Raw genomic sequence first — 23,266 nt, 5'->3', positions numbered from 1 at the left:
TGACAGTCCACAACCACCCGACAAGCTGAATCTTGGCAAAGGACTACTCAGCGGCCCGTGGAATTCGGCTTTGGACATACTGGGAGGACTTTACTACAGCACAGATCTACCGTCAAGAAACAGCCATATTTTAACAGAAAACATCAACTAAAAATGACTTCAAACACGAAAATAACCAATCAGAATGTCTCTCACAGACTATTAGAATAAAAAGCACTTCCAAATAACGCTGTACTGGACCTTTCGAGCCGATCGCTGTGGACTACACGCGGACTCGTCGGAGATTCCCGGCCCAGAGTTAGACACGGTTCAAACTCATCGGATCATGACAAAACGTACATTGCGCAGCAAGAACACATGTCCCCGATGGTCAAGAGGAAGGAGAGGATCATCTCATTGTCACTCACGTGGAAAAGAAAGCGGTCCGTCGTGTCTTCGGTCCGCGGAAGCCAGTGGTGACATGTATGGTTGGCCACAACAAAGGAAGATCACCGGTGTGTAGGCGCTGCCGAGTGAATATCCAAGGTCTTGACAATCCGCATGTTGAAGATCGCACTTGGCATTAAACCATCGTTCTTACTGGTTCCAGCAAGGGTAGCGTGGATAAAGGAGATGCCGAGCCGCTTCGCCCGATAAAAAAAATGTCCGCTAAGCAATGAAATGCACACAAACAACTTAGAAACTGACACCACGGTGTCCTGATATGAACATGTTGATCTTGCCATTCTTGAAAAGAGCTATCTCTGCCGAAAAAAAAAAAAACACTTCATAAATTGCGAAGCGCATCTGCTCCTTTGCAGTTCGCGGATGCGCGTGTTGGACATGGGGACCGTCCCCACCGTCTCCCAGTCCCTACCTTATCATTAGGCCTTGGTTCACGCGATCCCACTTTCTGTGTGTGTGCGTTTGTGTGTGTGTGTGTGTGTGTGCTTCGCGGGCTGGACTGCGTCACTCCTAAGCTGAAAGTGAAGAGGAAGCTAAGGTGTTCGGTGAACCAATCGCACGTTTGGCTTTAATCACGTGATCACGCTCCCTCCCATAACTACGCGCAGAGAGCGGAGCAGGCGATAACCGGTCTGGCGGGCGCGCAGCTGCTTCAACACTGTCGGCTTAGGAATGAAGGGATCCCTCCTCCTTCAAGGACGAGGACGCCGAGTCCCCTAACATAGCCTCCTCTATAGACCTTTTCATTCCAGTAGTTGCCTGACCGGCGGGTAGAGGGCGCTGGCGCACTCGGCGCCATTAGGTTGCTTCATTTTGGTCGGTTTTGGTTTCAACGTGCACGCGATTGTGATGCTGTTTCATGCCAATTTCGAATAATTTTGCGATATGAATTTCTTTCTAGTAGCACACAGCGAATGAAGCAATAGTATTGAGCCACTTGGCAAACCACGAAGTGGTCTCAAGCTTAAATTGCGATCTTTTTTTACTAACGCTATATGCGTCGAATTCCGTCCATCATTAATTTCGGCCAGGTTCGGCGGTGAAACAACTGCGCTGATGCACAGGGAAAAGTACCATTCTCCACGGCCGTACCTGTAGACACTAATTTCAAGAAGAAAAAAAAGTAAAGAGCAGGACAAGCTCCGCCTGTAGCGTGCGCTGGTTGGCAGCCGCCGTGCTTTGGCTGTGCCTGCACCGAGTGGTACGGAAGTAGATAGCTCCCGCTCAAGTCAGATATTAAACTGATCATCTTATATTGCAGTCAATAGGCTGACTAGAAAATTTCTTTAACTAAAGAACTCATTTACAGCATTTCAAAATATTGGCCTTATGAAATAAACTTTTTGTTATATGGACATTTGCTTACGACGTTCTCAAGGTATGAGGATGGTGAGATAAGTGAATGCCAGACTTCAAATAAAGTCTGATATTCATCCTCCGTAAAATTTGCCGAATGAAATTGAAGAGCGCAAAAGAAATGATGTCTGATGAGTTTGGCTGAAGTCGAACGCCAGGCGCCACCCAATGGACCTGTGTAGAATACTGTTCACTGATTTGAAACGATGCGCTTTGCATATTTTGATGTCGCCATCTACTGAAAGTGACTCCCTATTCGAAGTCGACAACCGGCTGCACTCGGGTGATTTTCATGCAGAAGGATTCTTTTCGGCGTCACATTTAATGAATCATAGGCACTATCAACCTGTCTGTGGCAGTTTCTTACGCGGGGAGTTAAAATATTTGCGTTGAAATAAATTAATTGAAACTGCATGGTTATATTAAAAAATGACTTAAGCAACAGAAAGACTATGGACATGGGACCAAGCATGATATACAATTTCGTGGAATTCATAAATAAACCGATGAAGCGAATGCTTATATCACACACGCGATTAAGAACGTAAAACAGATATAGGTGCGATATTGCGAACAAACAAGTTGCCTAATGTTAAGGTACCATTATTTCTAGCATTAAAAATAATTAAAACTAAATGTTTGTTCCCGCGCTTTGTCCACTAGTGTCTAGAATAATCAAAAGAAACTGTTTTCAATCTGTTGGAACTACAAAACACAATGTTTTCAGGAAAAACACGTGGCTAATTACGCTGAGTGTTTTTGTTTTCTTCCTTGACACCAATGGGCACTCATATATATAATAACATTGGGCTTCCTATTGCAAATGTTCCGCCCTTATTAGTAACCAAACCTCAGTTCTCATAATTTATTGGTATTTGAACCCTCGAGGCTCTCTTCCAGTCATATATGTATTAAATGTGCGCAAGTGCTAACGCTGGTTCCTGTTCCTATAGAACCTTTTCACGCGTATCCCGCACGCCGACGGTAAAAAATATTCAAAACGTGTTAAAAAATTAACTACAGAAATTGCACGCATAATGATGTAATGCAATTGCATGGTAAGTATAAGTATCGGACGACACTTTACGGAGTAAGGCAAGAGACGCGGTGAAACGCGACGAAAAACACGGATTCAACGCATCCACCAAGGCGCGGACGGGAGAGCGGAGCAACAAGTTGAAGCAACCTAATGGCGGCCGCATCACGTGATTCCAAGATGGCAGCGCCCATGCGGCGGAGGGTGAAAAGGTCTATACGGAGAAAGCCTGGCACATCGACGACGGAGCCATAGAGCGCGCGGCCGCAGGAAAAAGGAGAGGAGGAGCGCGCCGAACGGTGACCATTATGGTAGCGCAGAGCAGAAAGGGCAGACCTAGACAGCGAGCGCTTGGGTCGTGAGCGGCCGCTCCCCGAACCACGCTTGTTTTTGCGTCTTCGTCACCGTCGTTTTCGTACTCCGGGAGAAACGGGCGCGGCGATTCGGAAGGGCGCAGAGAGAAACGGGAAAGGGTGGACGGTGAGGTTCTCCTCTCCACGATAGCGACAAGAAAAGAGAGAGAGAAAAAAAAAAGATAGTTTCTGCGTTTGGCCGCTCGCTCTTTTGTGGCGCTAGCGGACAAGGTTCTCTCCGCTCCCGTTTCTCCGCCCCTCCTTTCCCATTTACGGCGGCCGTCTTTTCACGCGACGCGCCAGGCTTTCTCCGTATAGACCAACACACTGTTTACCAACAAGCCCGCGTTTGCCCACACCAGGTGTGGGCACTGCGCAAGCCCATGAACCAGATTCGCGTGAGGCGAAGCTTCTGCGCATGCGCAGTGGCGACAACAGCGCCATCGCAGAGGTGTGACGTCAAACCCGCGTGTCGGTCTTATAGACCGACACGCGGGTTTGACGCGGGTTTGGTAGGAGGCTATGCCCCTAATCTCAAAAGAGATTTGGAGAGATTAGTGATGGTGGGTGGGGAAAACGGGAGGGAAACTGTTTTCTCGTCACCTTCTCTCGCCCTTTTTGAGAGAGAGGGAGCTCTTGCGCCAGGCCGAGGGACCTTCGTAAGCAACCCGTTTCGAGGCCATCGGCGCGCCCCTCCACTGAGCTCTTCCCTCTCTCGAATTCTTCCGTTTGTCTCAGCTGGTATTTGCTATCCCGGTATTCAAAAACCAATATGGCAGAGATTGCTTAGGCATGATAACTCTAGAACGAGAGGACAAAAAGGGACTGACAGACACGAAGCACTGAACTCAACTTGAAGCCTCATGTTAAAATTATAAAGATAATGATAAATCAAATGTCTCCCAACAAAAAGAAAAGGTGCGATATAAATTTCAAGAAGATTGTCGGCCACTTTGGCGTTCCCTCAGAGCACCAGTGAAGCTAACTAGCTTATGCCTCAAAATAAATAAAACAGGAGAGCATGCGCACAAAGAGACATGCACATAAACATGTGGAATGCGCCACATCGGTAGTCTAAAAATATCAACGATATGTGGGCGATCGTACGGGTGTAGCATTATAACCCCAAGTGCAGAATCCGTGTGCACGCTTCAACCAGCATTGTTCCATGTTTTAACCTAATATCTTGAGGGTCTACAAATGACGGCATGATTACGTTGCACAGGCTCGTCAGCACACTAACTGTCACTTAATTAAAAGCAGAATGCTCCGCCGTCACGGTGAGGACCAGGCCACATGATCTGAGAATTCGCGTCATGGGCTTTTGATAAAACTAGCCTTTTGAAGGCAGGGCAAAAGGGAAAAGGGCGGGTGTCAGTCGTGGGGCATTTGACATCGGGTGCTTTCGTGCACCACCCGATCGTACATAGGACATGAACTTTCTGTAAAGCGGTCTCCTTTAGGGAACTTGGCAGTCCACTGTGATAAGTGCTCGTATGACCCTTTGCTGGATAAAACAGATTCCGGGCAAGTAGGAACAGAAAACAGAGGGGAAAACTTTGGAGGTGTTCAAATTTAGCGTAAAGAAAGATGATAGTTGCATCAGCGCGTCGTCACTCGTTTCCTCAAATAAGAAATTCAGATTCATTTGGCTTGAGGTATAATAAAGTGTGTATCAGTGGCGTAGCCAAAAAATTTTTTCAAAAAGTTTTTTTTTTTTTTTGCTTAAGCTGTTTGAAAGACACACACACAAAAAAAAGAGAGGAAACGAAACTGCCCAAACACAATATTGTTTACTATTTTCTGTTTCTTAGACGACAAAAGTCCAACCTTCTTTTCCACATCTCGTTCGTCCAATATTTAAAACAGGGAAATTTAATGTTAAATGACGAAAGATCGCAGTCATTAAATATTATAATTAACTTTGAGTAAAAAAGTCCAGACTGGCTCACAAAAAAATTACGGTGCGTGCACTTCAATGCGGAACACTCGAGTATCCAATGACTGGAAACTGCGGAAAAGTGCCAAAGAATAGCGAAGTTTAGAATACGATTAAACACAGAAACTGCAATGCGCACTGGGGCAATGAGCTAGTGAATCGTCACGCTCATTGTTCCTGCGTGGATCACATATTTCACAAATTATCGTTTTATAGTCATGTTTTAAATTATTTCCGTTCTTCGTTGTCGTTTTACGAGAAAATGGAAGAGAAAAATACCAGTTTCTATCATTGTGTGGGGTCTAAACATTTAGTGGAAGCCGCCGTCGGTCGATAGAAAGAAGCGAGAGTACCCTTTCGGTGCTGATTTGCATATTCCGGTGAATGTTCAAAAGCGCAGCCCCTATTAGCGGCGAGATGTTTTAATGGCGCCCTCGTATGGTTTCCTCTCGTGACGTCATTACCTTACGAACAACAAGTTCGACGGTGTTTAGAATTAGCATGGTGGAAGCTTGAGATCATTGCGTTCTTAAACCAACACTGCCAACCCCGTCAAAATTGAAGTTCTTACATTGTTCTTATATCTTTCAATGAGAAAACCTTTGCTGACGTCATAGTGACCATTCGGCCAATCGTGGAAGGCCGATCACAGTGACGCTTTTGATCGCGCACGTCGCCAATGCTGCGTTCACCATTAAGGCCTGTTCACACATGCAGCGGAGCGCTACAAGCATAGCGCTTACCTCGCGCTAAGCGCGTGCTGACGGGAGCGTTCACCAGCTTTGTATCGCACTGTCAAAACTGTTGCTCATGGCAGACGATAAGTAGCTGACGGCACGTGAGAAGCGCTACATCAGCGCTTCGCTTCATGTGGAAACCGGACTTTAAGCTCAAACTAGAAGCTCCGCTTTAAGCGCGAGCTTTCTGCCCTTCCAAAAACAAGCGTGATCGCGCAGGCACGCTCAACCAATGCACTGCCGAAGCCAGCGAGCTCGCGTTGAAGGCGAAGCGTCTGGTCTCAGCTTAGAACGGAGTAGCAAGCGCCTCTGGGACCTTGAAGCCCTCAGGTGCTTCAACGTTCCAGTCTTCGGAGTCTCGAAAACAAATGTTCCACTTCAGCGCTGCTAACGAGCATGGTGGCCAGGATTTGCAGCAGGCGGGTTACATTAGGATACAAGGCCTCTGGGCAAATGCAAGTTGCCTGTACCGCTGAGACGCGCTAAGCGGTGCGGTCCCTCCACATCTGTGTCAAAACCAGTACTTCCCCAGGAAGTTCATCTAACAAAACGAATGCTCCGCACAGGCTGGAGATTGGCGACCGGCGTCGTTGGCCACAACATCGCTGTCGCCTAGGGCGGACAATGCTGCCTGGCGTGAGTCTGTTGGTTCTGTTGGAGACGTTGATGACACGCTTGAAGTTGTAGGTCAATAATCATTCTTAAGAAAAAGTCAAGAACTGCTTGGCTCTTGAACTCATTTTTGAAAGTCTATATACGTAGAGGAAGTTCCACGACTCACGTGCTGAACGCAAGCATGTAAACATTACCCACTTCAGCGATTAAAGAAGTCAACTAGGTACGCTTTGAAACCAAATGATTATGGGCATTCCAAAGTTGCTTCAACAGTGCATATGCTGTCGATTTTCTCTCTTGCTTCTTTTCTTTTTTTTTTTTTTGAATGATGGGGATGTTTTTGAGTGTGTTTTTTGCATTTTTGTTTGTGTATTATTGAAGCTAAATAAGTAGAGGCGAGTAAACCCCAAAAAAAGACAAGACAAAAAAAAAAAAAAAAAAAAAACACGATCAGTTGTTAGTTATTTTGTCGTCCGGTTTTCTCCTCATTGTAGGGTTCGTAAAGCCAGAGTATTGCTATTTTGGAGTTCTGTTGCGCTGCCCTGCTTGTTGCGCTGCTCGTCGAGTCCTCAACACTCAAAGGGTAGGGGAACTTTAGTTAAGCCGCCTGCATTCCCCGAGGCGAGGCCAGCGTCCTTCGAGGTCAGGATTTCGCGGCTTTTGTGACGTCGGGAACAAAGCCATTCGCACCTGCGAGCCTGAAGAAAGGCTTTGGTTACTAACATGGCCAAGTTTGGAGAGAGCTGTTCGAAGAGCCGGAGCCGGAGATGTATTTTTCCCACAGTCCACGGACAGCGTCGTCTTCGTTTTGCTTCGGTATGTTGTGGGCACAGCCCCTCGCCGTAGTGGATTGTGGAAACGAAACACACAAAAAAAAATTATACTGACATTGGAAAGGGGGAAGGGGTAAAGAGGACAACCATGAAATTTTGGGAATGTTCCGACCCTTGAACCCCCCCCCCCCCCCCCCCCGGTCCCCTGGCTACGCCACTGGTATGCAAATATGTTCGTGTTTTCCAAATAAAATTTAGTTGGCAGTAGCGCTCCTAGTTTGCACTACTACTTCTTTCAGCTCGGTTGTTTGTTTTTCTTGCGCTTCTAAGTATAGGCTTGTTGCAGCTGACTTCACTTCCGGCTAAACTGTAGGTCAAACCAACACTGTCGTCTACTATCAATGCCTTGGCGACATGTTGGAGGCAAAAAATGTTCTTCACCTGACATGAAGTGCACTCCATAAACCCGTAGTTAGTGTACGAAGCTTTTCTGTCAAGATCATACAGTCAACTATAATCATCTAAAGCGAAAAGTCCCATGCGTTTGGCCGCGACGGGAGGGCGATGCACAAACGCGGTCATCGGCGGCCAAATTTGGCGGTTCCTATGAGCTCATATCGCTGGCGACGCATATGCACCGAGGAGCAGCAAAAAATCACCTGTAAATAGTGCACCTTTTTTTTTTGTTTTGTTTTGTTTTGCAGAAACACTTGAATTGCGTGTTGACAAAATTAAATAAAAGTAGGCTGTACCCACTCACTTATTAAAACATCCCTGCCTATCTCCCCCCCCCCCCCCAAAAAAAAAAAAAAAGCAAAAAAAAGAAGCAAGTAGAGAAAAAAAAATCCTTCCCCGGGAAAAGAAAAAACGAAAAAGAAATCTGCGCCGAGCAGCGTCGAACCTGCGTCGACCGCGTCGACCCCATAGCGGCGCCATCTGTTGACAGCCCGTGATACCGCGAGGAGAAACTAACTCTCGTTACAGTTACTCTCGAGTTCGAGTGAGGGTTAAGGGAGAGTATCATCGAAAGAAGCGGTGGCGAAAGAGTAACTTCGATGAAGAGAGAGTTAAAGTAGAGTAAGTTAGGGCACTTACTCTTCTTTGACACCTTTTTTTTTTAGAGTGTGGCTTGGGAAGATTCCGTATCTGTCAATCTTGTGTCCTAGGAATTCCAGACTCTCGACGTAGAACTCGCACTTGGAGGTGTTCGCGCGTAGTCCGGCTTTTGACAGTCGCGTCAGCACCTCGATGAGCACCTGGTTGTGTTCTTCCGTTGTTTTTCTGGCGATCAAAATGTCATCATCGAGGCCTTTTGAAAAAGTGTTTTCAAAAGGCCTCGAAAAAATTCTACTTTCGCGTATGGTACATTTCGCAGATAAACACGGTTTAATCTCTCCATCACAGTTTGGGTTTCGCAAACACCGTTCCACAGAATTGGCACTCCTGGAGCAAAAAGAATACATCTTGAAAAGCTTTGAAGAAAAAAAAATGACTCTTGGTATTTTTATTGATTTCAGCAAAGCATTCGATCACTTAAATCACAGTCTGCTACTAAAAAAATTACAAATGTATGGATTTCGTGGACATGCATCAACTCTCATAACATCTTATCTTGCACATCGTAAACAGTACGTTCATATAAATGGTTATTCATCTGACATTAAACCCATTCTATCTGGCGTTCCACAAGGAAGCATATTAGGTCCCTTCCTTTTTAATTTATATGTTAACGATATTGTCAATATTAATAAAAGTGTTAAATACGTAATTTACGCTGATGATACAAGTTTATTTTTTACCGGTAACTGCTGTCAGGAACTAGCAATAAAGGCAAATCAAACGTTGAAAGACCTCGCTACTTGGAGTCAATGTAATGCTTTAAAAATAAATGATAACAAAACAAAAGCAATTTTATTTCGCCCAAAAAGTAAGAATGATTATATAACTACTGATATTGTTTTAAATGGAACCAAAATAGAGATTGTATCTAGTTTTAAGACACTTGGCGTTATATTCACGGATCGAATGAGTTGGGATGAACACGTAAATTATATTTCGGTAAAATTGTCACGAGTCGCAGGCTTAATGTATCGTCATCGCCATATTCTGCCCACAAATGTAAAATTAATTATTTATAATGCATTGTTTCTCTCCCACATTCATTATTCCTTCTTAGTCTGGGGTACTACTACAAATACAAATTTAAACAAAATACTTGTGATACAAAAGAAAATATTGCGAAGTATTTGTAACGTGTCATACGATCACCCTAGCGAACCTCTCTTTAAACGTTTAAATTTGATGCCTGTAAATAGATTATATAAATATCGTTTATGCATGACCTATAAATCCGAAGTACAAACAAATCTTCATGCCCTTAGTGAATTGGCGTCTCTCTCGCTAAGAGTAGCAACATATCCTACTCGAAACACGGAAATTTGGACGCTCCCTATTTGCAAAACTAACTACGGTGAACAAATGTTAAAGTATGCACTTCCTCGACTGCTTAATTTTCTTGTTACTCACAACATTGACCTTCCGACAACATCTGTAAAAAATCTCCGAGCATTTTTTTCTTTTCCAAATGTGATTGCTTAGTTGTCATGTTTCATAAACTAAATTTTTGCTGAATTTTATAATGCTTTGCTTGCATGTGCTTTGATTTTGTTTGCCTTCTATATATAGTCGCACCTTTTTTGTAATATTTTCCTGTTCTTATCTCTGAAATTGTTATCTTTTCTCTTGGTTTTCTTTTTGGATTACTTGTGCCACTGCTGCCATGTGTAAGGAGGGGGGGCCGAGGGCCCGTCAAGCTGCATGATGCAGCTTTTTTCCTCGGTCTCCCTCCGTCATTTGTGTTTTGACGGAAAATAAACATTATTATTATTATTATTATCTAGATACGCCACCACCTGCGGGACACCTGGCAGCACAGTGTCCATGGTTCCTTGGAACAACCCTGGCGCGACAGAGATTCCATAGTGCAGCCGCCTAACCTTGTACAGTCCCTTTACTGTGTTGATCGTTGCAAGCCCTGCTGCCGCATCGTCGAGCGCTAGCTGTTGGTAGGCTTGAGTTAAATCCAGTTTGGTGAACACTCGGCCATTTCCCAGTCTTGCAAAAAGTTCTGTGCTGGTTGGCAAAGGATAAACATGGTCTCTCACCGCCTGGTTTACTGTGCTCCGATAATCCCCACATATCCGCAAGGATCCGTTCTTCTTTCGCACCACTACTATAGGCGTGGCCCACTCAGCATACTGCGTAGGTTCTAGGATGCCTTGTTCCTGCAGCTTATCTAGTTCTGCGCACACGTCATCCTTAATTGCAAAGGGTACACTCCGGCATTTCAAGAACCTTGGCGGTGCACCTTCTTTCAGCTCGATGCTGATTGGCGGTAGGGCAGCTCCTGGAAAAGACTCTCCAAACAGGTCTGGAAATTTCAACACGACGCTCTCGCGCGCGTTGGTCACTATGTGCAGACCCACCACTTGGATCCCCAGAGACGAAAACCAATCTCGGCCCAGTAACGTGCTTCCCTTATTCGCAACGACCAGCAACGGAAGCACTAGACTCTTCTTGAAGTTCACGAGCACCATGGCTTTTCCCAGCATATCAAGTCCCTCTCTCGTCCACGTGACTAGCTTTGTTTCGGAATCTTCGAGGTGGACACTTTGATGAGCTTTCAACTTGTTGAACTCTTGCACGGAAATGATAGAACGCGCAGCCCCCCAGTCGACTTCCATTGTGAAGTTTTCACCAAGTATTTCCACAGTCACCAAGATTCGTTCTGGTGAACTTTTAATCTGCTTTATGTTTAAAAGCTCGTCGTAATCATGTTTTGGACACATTGTCACGTTTGAACAATCTTCCACATGGTGACTGGATTCTCTGTTCCCCTTAGCCTTGCAAACTCGAGATATTTGCCCTTTTCCCGAGCAGGCGAAACAAACCATTCTGATGTTAGCCTGAGACTGAGGCAGGAAAAGAGGAAGTTTCAAAGTAGAAGAAAAAGGAACAGTCGAGGATACGTCTCTTACTAAGAGACGTATCCTCGACTGTTCCTTTTTCTTCTACTTTGAAACTTCCTCTTTTCCTGCCTCAGTCTCAGGCTAACATCAGAATGGTTAATTTCCACCAGCTCGCCTGCGCACTCACTACAATAACAGGCGAAACAAATCGCGTTCTTGAACTTGCACCGACTTGGATCATGATAGCCCATGCACCGATGAGAGCGCGATGAAGCATCCGCTTTTAGTTGCATGCCTCTCTCTCCTTGCTTGGTGTGCCGACTCGCGCGGTTACGTCTTCTTTGCTTTCTTCATCGCTCCGCTTGCTACCGATGTCTTTTTGCTGCTTAGTTGTGACCTCTGCCGTGATAGCTAAGTCATACGCAGCCTCGAACGTCAAACCTTTTTCCCCGAGTAGTCGTTGCTGAACTACCGCGTCAGCAACTCCGGAAGCCAGTCCGTCACGGAGCATGATGCTTAGTGGCAACTGAGCGTCACTAAAACCGCAGTTTTCAGCCAATTTACGTAGTTCCGTAACGTAGCTGGCAACCGATTCGCCGTCGTGTTGGTCCCGCTTCGAAAAGACGCACGTTGCGTAGAGTTTGGATGGCCTGGGGTTGACGTGGTTCTTGACAGCGTCGACGATGGTCCTGTATTCCACACTCGGTGGTCGAAGGGGCCTGACGAGAGTCGATATCAGCGAGTAGGTGTCCTGGCCACAACAGCTGAGCAGTGCGGCCCTTTTGTCGATGTCGGTAACCAGCTTGCTCGCGGCGCAGCATAACTCGACTCGTTCCACATATTCTTCCCATGAAGAACCCCTGCCAAGATCGAATTCACCGATTTTTGCGCCGAAAGCCATTGGTTCGTTCCTTCGTCGCCAATGTAATGACTGACGCCGAGTCACAGTAAATTAGTTATATTTACACTCGCATGACAGATGACCCCCAGCGTCATACACTGGCCCCGTTCTCAACCAGGCTTCATCGTCCTTGCGGCTTGACACCAGCAGGGTGCAAGACGGATTGATGATCATCAGAAGTTGGTACTGAAACTTTGGCTTACTCGAACGGCTGGGGATACGTTCTGGCGGGGTTTGAGCTCTACGCGATGTCTATCTTATTTTTCCGGTGCCAAGAACAGTGTTGGGGTTTCTCGCGGACGTCCGGTACTGCAAGAACTCTTAATGAATCTTACTGGGCGTGTCACGTGGCTTTAAAGACAGCGGCTCAATGGTAAAAAGGTACTGACTGGACGCGAGGTAGCCATTTGTTAAACTCTTTTCCATACTTTCTTCTGTTGCATCGTTAAAAATAAAACGTTAATAGAGTGGGGAGGAACAAAAGAGAACAAGGTTAGCTTGTCTTGCTTCGTAATACAGATGTCAAATGTAATAGCTGAAATGAAATATTTGGAAAACATCCTAGCGCTGTTGGCAACGCTCCCTAGGCCTGATCTTAGCTTAAGAAGTGGCAGAGGAAAACCAATAGACAACCTTAGAGATTAATAGTCTAATATGTATTATGTACCATGCTTTGTCATTTTGGTTAGATACCCCAGTTACCGTGATGGTAGATTCGCTCTAGCCCGTGAAGTAAAAGTCTGGTAGTGGACGAATAGGTTGAGAACGTAGTGTGATAACTTAGTTTCAAACACTTCGTACAGGTGAACATTGAGAACCGGGGGCTACAGTATGCATGTATTGTTTCTCCACATATTGTTTGTTGAATTCTTTAACGTAGAATAATTGTTATTTGCAATGACGTAATGTGATGAAAAGAGCTACCTGCATCAGCCGCAAAGTCTGTGGTCCGCCTTCCGTCCGGACTTATTGTCCCAATTACTCTGTGGACAGATATTTCATTACTAGTACGTTATGACTCATTTACATGTCTATCATACAAAACTATTGTACAATTAAGTTTTAACACTTTCCTTAATTAAGTCAGAACATGTGATGTCAATAAACGATTCCGAGTCAAGAGGTCCAACGCGTCAAGAGGTCCAACGAGTCAAGAGGTCCAATATTGGACCTCTTGACGCGTTGGACCTCCTGACGCGTTGGACCTCTTGACTCGCCGTGGATCTCTTGACTCGTTGGACCTCTTGACGCGTTGGACCTCTTGACCCATATTGGATCTCTTGACTCGTGCCTCGATGTGTCAAGAGGTCCAACGCATCAAGAAGTCCAATATTGGATAGCTTGAATCGTTGCATCTCTTGGTGTGAAATATGAACAGGCAAGGGGTGTGAAATAAGTTCAGGCAAAAAATGAGAAAAAAAATTATGAGGGCACCTAAGCTTTCTCTTACGATGTGAGAATGCGCGAGCACTAGCTTTTCCCGAGTTGTGCTGCCGCAACGGATAGCGCGCTAGTTGCGCGATCAAGAGGGCCTAGGTTCGAAAGCAGGCAAGGAATGGTTTCGTACTCACGTAACCAAAGAGGTCACGTGACCAGAGTTTTTTTTTTGGTCCAAAGTTACCACAGATTTTTCTTTTTTTTGTCACATGACCAGAGAAATCACGAGACCAGGGAGATCACGTGACCAAAGATATCAGGCAACAAGTTTTATCTTTTTTTTATTATTTTGTTGGATTGTGTTGGACAAGTCACGGATTTTGGCGACGGATTTTGCCAACGGCCTTTTCGCTCACTGAGCCAGGTAATGCTCACGCATTAAAAAAGCAGACAACTGAGATGCTGACAATAAAGGCGGAGAAGAAAAATGTCGGAAAAAGAGCAAAAAGTTGAGCTGTGAAGACTTCCACACGGCAGGGGGATCTCACGAACACGGCTTTGATGAATTGTTTCTGGCCGGTGATGTAATCACAGCTCGTGCGTATAACCCGTGATTTGCTTGGCTTGTAAAGCGACAGATACGCGCACGCTGGGCTGTGGGGATCGCATGCTGGGCACTGGATTTGTAAACACCAGAAATCATTGTTGTTATAAACTGTCAAGCTTATAGCAACATTCGTTTGTCGGGGACTTGTGTGACTTCGCTCTTCTACCCCTGACCACAAAGTCGTAAATCTGCATCTCCCGTGTTGCTCTCCCCTTCGAATATCGAACACCACTACCGGAAAAGTTTTTACATCACACGATTTAACACGCATTTTTTTTTTTTATTTTTAAGAAATGATTACTTTGACATTCGGGTTCGAAATAATTGTAAAACCATTTTGAACACATTTTCCGTCATATACGAAAGATATGTCCATAGTTATTTGCTATTCGACGTCTACCATCACATTAAAGCACTATTACAGCGTTTGACGTCGGAATAAATGAACATAGTTTTTTTTTCTTAATTTCTGTGTCATCATTTTTAAAAATTGTAGTAATTAATATAATTTGTTCACGTCCCGTCAAAATAGCTTCTTTGATATTTTGAAGCCCTTGGTCTTCGAGGAGCTTGGAGAGACAGTTTGGCCGGGTGCAGATGGCGTGTAAAGTTTCTCATGTTTTCCGTTCGCCGTGGCCAATTTTAACTATAGCGCTGGACACACTAGATCTATCGGCTTCAAAGATCAACGTGCTTTCCGACACGAACAATTCTTCAATCGACTTCAGTCTTTATAATCCAATTTTCTAAAAATTATTGAGGAACTAACCCACCATCTTACAAATCCAGCCGGCTAACATATCGCGTAATTTTAACTAAAAATAGGTGATATTGACAGACAGGTGTTCGGTAATTCGTGTCAAGAATGCTTAATCATGAAACGTTCAGTTTCATGATTTATTTCACAGCATTCTCAAAAATAAAGAGCAGTAAAGGAGTTACATATAGCTAGCATAAATATTTGTGGCTGCTCCGTGCTTTTGAGTAAGCCAACGGCCCAAATTAACCCGCTATAGCTTGCACCCGTCACAACGTTTCAAGAAGACAATGCTCGCATTCATTTGCATCACTCTATTGGACGCCAAGTGGCATAATCTGGGCTCGCTTAAAGACGCCTTCCAATGATATTTGAGCTTATTTCTATGTTGTGTTATTTACCTCTTTAGTGATTCGGTAAACTCAGTGAATAAAAACTAAATCATAAAATAGTAATGCATTATATTTTTAATAGAACATACGAGAGCCCGGGACTGGACAAAGTTACCCAAGGAAGTATTTGCGATTACAAATACGGAGATACATGAAAGGGAAGGCTAAACGCGAGATGCTGAGGTACATTTGTAGTTTATATCTCGGGAATTTAAGATACACTTCCGTAGAAATAGCATAACTGAGTCCTAGAACAGAGAGACTGGAACACAGATATTAAGTTCTACAAGTCCAAAATATCTCACCAGGCACTCTCCATTATTTAACACTCAAATATATATACTTTGTGGCAAATAGTATCTGTCTACTTGTCTCCAATGGCTATGTAGTACTTGTATTGTCCAAAATAATTCAAATAGTTCAAACTGTCAGAAACCGTCAGAAGCAGTCATTAAAAGCAATATCATTATAAACAAAGAACATAAAAATAAGGTTCGACGGACCTCTTGACGCGTTGGACCTCTTGACGCGTTGGACCTCTTGACTCGATGGACCTCTTGACGCGTTGGACCTCTTGACACAAATTGGACCTTTTGACTCGTTGGACCTCTTGACGCGTTGGACCTCTTGACTCGAATTGGACCTTTTGACTCGTTGGACCTCTTGACTCGGCTGTCACGTGGCTATTGGACCTCTTGACTCGTTGGACCTTTTGACTCGTTGGACCTCTTGACCATAAGCGTCAATAAACCTATGTTTCATAATACTGCATGATACAACCTTGTAACACGTTATATTTATTTTCCTTAACAAAGAACGCACAAGTAGTTTTGATATCTGGCCATGGTTGTCGGCCATAATTTTGTTGTCAGATTACACATAAATGAAATAGTTTTATTCCATTTATTTATAAATTTACAATTAGATATATTGTTTGAAATATATGAGGGACAAACCACTGTCAATATATTATCGTGCCTTGTAATTGTGATACGTTTATAAGGTAAAAGATTTATTCTTGAAAGAGATAAAATTGAGAATTCCACTAATAACTACATTTTATTTTCTGAATAATTTTCACACATATTGCGATGCATAAGTCGTATGAATTAGCAGCATATGTTTTTTTCAGTTGGGTATTCATACGTCGGAACATGCAATGATAGCCTTGGTCACATTGGTTTTTATTTATGTAAAAAAAGCAGTTGTAAATGTCATGTTCATATTCAGCTACAGTTTAACGGTGTAGCTAGTTTTCTTCCGGAGAACTTATGCTTCAGAAGGACTTTCGGCAGACGCCGCTGCTGCCGACAGTTGAAAACGGTAGGCACAGTCAATTACCGGGTAACACAAAGCCCGCTCTCGAGGAAGACTTGTCACCACGAAAAGAAAGCTAGGGTCGTAACATGTAAATTATGTATTTTGTTTCTCAACAGTGTGTGACGACAAAGAAACCAGCTTACCATTCCTAAGTATCGATGCATCGCGCACAGTAGAGAGATATAAGTTAATAACTACAAAAGCTTTGTTGTTGGGTGTTTCCATGTCAGGTAATACAATTATAGTCTGTCATATTTTGAATATTTTTGTAAAATATGTACTGAATGAGAGGCATATTCTTTAAAGAAGGACTCAGCTATATTCTTATACATATATATGGTATTTCACGAAACGCGGGCCACATCGCTCCTGTGGAAAATACGCATTGTACAAAAAAAAGAAGAAAAGAAAAGAATGCTAATGCAGCGTTGGCCTCTGCCGAAGGGCACATTTAGAGGAAGAGAAGAGCGTTTCATGTAATTAGGGTAATATTGATTGTTAGTAATTAACTTTGTTATCAAAAAACTTTAGGCTATCATTTCGATTGGAAACAAACGGAACATCATCGAAAATTATTAAATTAATCCACATTATTGCAGCATTTTATGGCGCAAAAAAACAAAGCAAAAAAACTCAATTTGGACGCGTTAAAAAAAAGAAAAAGGGGGGGGGGGGGAGTGTTGCGAGGAACCGCAAGGAAACGGAAATATAAAACTAAGCTAGACACAGCACCACTTTCTACTGCCTACATAAGACCGGTTCTAGAAAACAGGACGACTTGGTGCTGAAGTCGTGCGGCAAAGCCATGTAACATGAAAAATCTAGCTCAATTTTACTGAAGGTTTAATGGCGTTTCACTTTTTTTGGTGGTCATATGATACTCGATTTTTTATCAATGTTCTACCAGCACAGGTTTATTCAACACACTGCAGACGATTAAGGAGAGTTCAAAATAAATAAATGATAGAGATTTTTTTGAAGATTGACACACAATTTTGCCACATTTAGAAAAATGATCCGCCTTTATGCATTAATAAAACTAATAAAACAATAGCTATGCTTACCATTTTTACATATCCGTTAATATATTTAAACATGTAGATTTCAGTTCATTTTACACCAGTTGATTGAAAGTGTATTATTGGTAAAAAAAATTTGAATCTGTTCCTAAACATGTTTACCTAAGGTGTTTTGTCACTTTAGTTGCATGGAAACTTTTTATAGTAATTCTGAATATCCTGTGTACATGTTTTAAATGTTCCTACAATCAGTAGGAAAATTATTACTACGTGCATGCTTCGTTGTAAAATTGACGGTTGTGCGAATTACCAGAGTGATATGTAGGCAATATCCGGGCCTTGATTTTTGAAATTTTATATCTCCGGAAGAATTGTAGCTGCAATATTTATATACAGCTGAATGCTCGTCCCAAGAACGTAACTTTCGCTAGCGATTTTTGTACCTATATATAAAAATACGACCCGTACCATAGTTGTACGGTCTGACATGAAAACAGCGAAAAGGGTACGCTCATATATTAAGTAAATACATTGAACTATTGCTGTCTGTGTGTGTGTGTGTGTGTGTTTGTGTGTGTGAATATTGATTGTTTTAAGCACTAAGGCTGAAAATTAAAATAATAATATAAAAATACTAAACTATGTTAAACGCTAAACTTAAAATGCAAATTCGGCAAGAGTAGCTCCCTAAAAAGCAAAATTTGCCTTGCAAAGATAATTGGCAAACCAGTTTACATTCAGGCGAGCTGGTGAAACGCCATTATAACTAAAATCAGACAATATAAAAAAAGTCGAAGGCTCATCGAAAGAACGCGCATATATGCGCCATTTAGAGAAATGCAACGTCGCTAATAGAAAGCAGGTGTATGTACGTACATTTTTGATGTACGGTTCTTTTTTATCTCTTTATTTTTTTTTTCGGTGTCTCAGGTTTTAGTATTGCTTATAATACTGGTTTCGAAAAATAGCCTTGAATGAAATCTTACTCAAAATAAACGGATAAACACCAAAATCCTACGCTAAAGAAGTTCCAACGTTATTATATTTCTCCGGTATAGAATCGTCGACATCGCCATACCTTGCGAGCGGGTGTTCGGTCATTAAGACACGGAAGTAGACGCCGTACTGACCGCTTACTCACGGAGGCTATAATTCGCTTCGGGAACACGCGGGTTCAATTAATGGAACCAACAGAACAACTTCAAAAGTGAAAATAATTAGGGCATCCCTGTAATTGATCGGTTCAGCGATAAAAGAACACGTCTAGACAAGTGACATAACACCGTTCCTTGTCGCGATTTTCACGCCGTCTGATTGGTCCTGTCCACTCATAGCGTTGGCTGCGTTTGGACTTAAGGCGAACCGAAGTATAGCAAAATGTTTGCCACAATATTTAATTGCATGGAAAATTTTTATAGTAATTCCTTAATATCCTGTGTACATGTTTTAAACGTTCATACAAAAATCAGAAGGAAAATTATTACTACGTGCATGCTTCGTTGTAAAATTGACGGTTGTGTAAATTACCAGTGTGATATCTAGGCAATATCCACGCTCTGACTTTTGAAATTATTTATCTCAATTTCTCTTTCCCTAACTTTATTGCAATAAATTCAATAATCCCCTTCTCCCCTCTTCGTTCTCAATATTACCACGGCTGCACTTGTCAATGTTCACTCATTCACTTTATATATGCGATACAGCTTGGCCCTAGGGGAATGAGTGGTTCCCTAAATATCTTGAAAGACGGGCCCTTTCCGACGTTTGCATGCTAAGATAACGTGTCACTTCACTGCCGCAATTCGGAACTAGCGTGGGCCTTAAATCAGCAGCGGTTGTCGTCTACCCAGTTAAGCGAATTCAAAACTAATAGTATACAGAGAGCTAGTCAAAAATGGAGTCCGCCGAAACCAGTGGCCGGGATGGTCTATAGGTTAAGGCGTCATCCCGGACAGGCGAGGTTGCGGGTTCAATCCCCGTTCCTGGCCCAATTTTTCGCTAGCTCTCATTTTCTTTCCCTTTCCCTAAGTTTAATGCAATAAATTCAATAATCGCCTTCTCTCCTCTTCGTTCGCAATATTACTACGGTTGGACTTGTCAATCTTCACGCATCCCCATTATATATATATATATATATATATATATTGTTAGGAAAGACGACAACGACGACGACGACGTGGCGCCAGTGGCGCGCTCAGGTGTCGGCCGCTGAGCGCCCGCGCGATTCGACTCGGACTGACTTCACCTGGCTGCGCTGCGGCACTGACCATCATCTACAATCCCCCAATCATCTCATTAAATCTGCACATCATTGCCTCACAGGTTGCAGATCGAAGTTAGGACGGGTGCTGCTGGTCCGTAAGGAGGGGCGGCTGGCGTGGCGTGCCCCAGAGCAGCGCGCAGTTCGCTTCGAATTGCGTCCTTTATGCCATGAACGTCAGTATTTGTTTGGTGTTTGTCACTAGATGGTTGTAGCTGTGCGACAAAAATACGAAGCTCCTCGCGTATTATGGAGCGTATGAGCGAAGCAAGGTTCGTGTCGGGAGTTATTCCCTGGGACACCTTTGGGAGTCGCTCGAATTGTTTGTTTTCGAGATACGTGCACTATCGAGCTCTTCGCACTGTCGGCAGTCCGCTACCTGCCAGAACAGAGGCATTCCGCCTCTGTTGTAGCAGGTGCTTTTGGAGCCACGACGGAGGAGAGCGCTCGCGAAATGCCCTTGAAGAGATGGCGAATTTTCTCGTCCTCGGCCTTTTCAGCATCAACGCGACGGCACAGACGAGGCGTCATCAATGTATGCTGTTGATGTTTCTGTGGGTCTTTGATAGCGGCGCAATAGTTGGTGCCAGCAGCTGAGAGCCAGGCAACAGCCAACAGCTGACTGCCAGCCAGACCAGTGGCACACACCTTGCGTCTTCGATCGACAGGGTCCTCGGACTGCACGTTAACGAACAACTCGACCGCAAGCTGAGAAACTTCAAGGTCCGCTTTTGCAAAGACCGCCACCCGGCCGACACCGGCGCCAACAACCGGGGTGTGCCGGACTTCCTGCGTCGCCGGAAATTGGACCGGTTCGTCTCTAAGTCGGGCACGCAGGGAGCCCTCGCCAGGCGCTCGAGACTTGCTTGTTAGAACTTCGCAACCCATGGCGGCCCCGAGAAAACTACCGTAACGAAGACCGCTGCTAGGCCTAAGGCTCTTCACCCTCGTCAGCAGCAACATAGACCCCTTACCCTCTCCCGCGAGCTCCATTTCAACTATATTTTTTTTAAACTTATTTTTGCAATAGGATTTCATCATTATTGGACGCGGCGCCGCGGGCCTTTACGGTATGGGCGACTTGCCTCTCTGCGGCGTCGTGGCTACCCCCAACCAAACAAAATATGTATCTATCAATCTATCGATCAAGGGAAACTCACAACGCTCCAGCGGAAGTTTTTCGAAAATGGCGCCCTTCTAAAGAAAGCTCTACATATTACGAAACATGTTTCTGCCCACAGGATGTTTGTCACAGTGTCACTTTTAGGGTGCGTAGCATTTCCTGCAGATCTTTTATTGCAAGAAAATGGAGGGGCAAATTATTGTAAGGTGGACAAAAATCTATCCACTTGAAGTAACGTCTGTGAACGTTTAAGAATGATAAGTAAGCTAATAAATATGTAAAAGAGGTACGCTTCTATTTCTGACCATGACGGTAATCTTTCAAATATATACAAAAATTAACCCTCCCGGTATTGAATCATTTATTTTATGCGCTTGATTTTTTTAGTTTCACTTTATATCCGGTTGCAGCCGACGCTACGACCCGAGGGAATTAATCAGTCGGCGCCAAAAGCCAGTCGGGCAATTTAAATGCTCTCCGATTCTGCGTTTTATTTTTTATTTTCTTATCTGCGTGATTGGTTGCGCTCGTGATAGTGAACCACGGAAGATACTGAGCGCCGCGATAAGGCACTCGTGTAGCTGCTTGATATGCCTAATCGAATAGTAGCGTCGGTGGCTGTCGGACCTAAAGTGTAAAGGAACATAAACGTTTAGTTTTTTTTTTAATAATGAAACAGATAAAGTATTAGACATTACTGATAGAAATGACTTTACGACACGCGAGTCAGCACCAAATGTCTTTCGCTTTGTTACCCTGGTATGCTCCACCCTGGAAGTTATAGGCGAGCACATATAGTAGCTATTGATTTGTCAGCATAAAGGATGACACGTAAAAAAATAAAAGGTTGTAGTTGCTCACCGCGTGCCTCGTTCATGGAGTCGGCGACGAGTCGGTCAAATGGACTTGGTCCGTAGCCGTAATGGAAGGTTCCTCTCCACGCCGCCAGGTGGCGAAGCCGAACTCCGTGCGACGCTAGTGTCGCTGCCACTGTGGCTGCGACGGGACCCAGTCTGCGGGAGAACCCGCGAATAAGAATGTTGCTGCCAGTTCTAATATTGTGTCGACCGGTAATGGCTTAAAACGGCTATACTAAAAATGGTAGGCCAATTGCTACTCAATTGCATGCGTTGGATACGTGCAACTGTCTTGCATCACGACCGTTCAGCGATACTCCGCGTTTCTAGACGCCAGACGCCTATGTTCACGGCGCTCTTAATCGGATAGTTTAATGCCTGACATGTGCACACTTCATATTTTTTCTAGAGATAAGCGATGCTACCAATGCTCGGGCTATCTTCCAGAGCATTCCATACTTTCGAGTTCCTCTCCCTCAGTGCGCACAGATAATGGAGCTCGTCCGCTTCAACATCACTCCTCTTCGCCTACCCCTTTAGTAACACGAGCTCACTTTTATTTGGGCTTAACGAAATACCGAACACCTAGCCAAAGAACGTTTCACGTTAAAACGTGTGACAGGATGCCAAGTTCCCATTTGCCGGACCCAGTGCGGATGCGCCACGGGGCTTTCTCGCTAATAGACCATTTGCAGTATTCCCAAGCGCTTCGGCCCGCACTCAAGGAATCATGGGAACGGTGTTCCTTCAGCTCTCTAGTGATCGCTAATTTTCGACAAACTCCATGGTTACACGGGTTTTGAGAGTAAATCGCGGTCACCCTGAACAAGCACCTGTTATACCCCAGGGACCTGTCATATCACTTTTAAGATCGCTCGCCAACGTCAGCATTTTCGATACTGTGCATGCGATTCATTTTTCATCCTGGTTGAGCTGCAGAAATATCTTACAATATTATCATTCTCATGATTGTTGTTTGAGCAGGGGATGCTTAAAAACCGATAATTCACGACAACAAAAAACAGGATTTAGCTGGGAATCGGCGGGGCTGTTTATAGCATTTTTAGCGTTTCTAACTTAATATCAGCATGATAATAATGTAAGAGATTTCTGCAGCCCATCCAGGTTAAAGAGTGGACATTATGCACAGTATCAAAAACGCTGATATTGAGGAGAAATTTTAAAAGCGATAGGACAGGTCATTGGGGTATATCAGGTGCTTGCTCAGGGTGACTCCGAATTACGCTCAAAACCTGCGTACCTGCGTAACCAAGAATAGCGTCGAAGTTACCAATCACTAAGGGGCTGAAGGAACACCGTTCCCATGATTCTCTTAACGCGAGCCGGACACTTGGGGGATATAGCAAATGGTCTATTGGGACCTCAACTCCCGGTTATGTGTTGTGACATGCTGAAAATACACTCGCATATT

At 44.0% G+C, this 23,266-nt stretch overlaps 1 protein-coding gene across 1 annotated transcript in view; it reads right to left on the bottom strand.

The window, feature by feature from the left end:
- LOC8025322 (guanylate cyclase 32E) overlaps positions 1 to 21,886 on the bottom strand; it is a 312,963-nt gene extending 291,077 nt beyond the window's left edge. Inside the window, exon 1 of the mRNA XM_040210470.2 lies at positions 21,839 to 21,886. Coding sequence (XP_040066404.1) covers positions 21,839 to 21,854 — 16 coding nt within the window. The 5' untranslated portion in view covers positions 21,855 to 21,886. The remainder of the gene's footprint in view (positions 1 to 21,838) is intronic.
- Between the last annotated feature and the right edge of the window lie 1,380 nt (positions 21,887 to 23,266).

Source organism: Ixodes scapularis, unplaced genomic scaffold, assembly GCF_016920785.2.
Source record: "Ixodes scapularis isolate PalLabHiFi unplaced genomic scaffold, ASM1692078v2 PGA_scaffold6__148_contigs__length_123643588, whole genome shotgun sequence".
Taxonomy (NCBI): Eukaryota; Metazoa; Arthropoda; class Arachnida; order Ixodida; family Ixodidae; genus Ixodes; species Ixodes scapularis.
The sequence above is the reverse complement of the archived record's forward strand: the minus strand, read 5'-3'. Positions and strand labels throughout refer to the sequence as shown.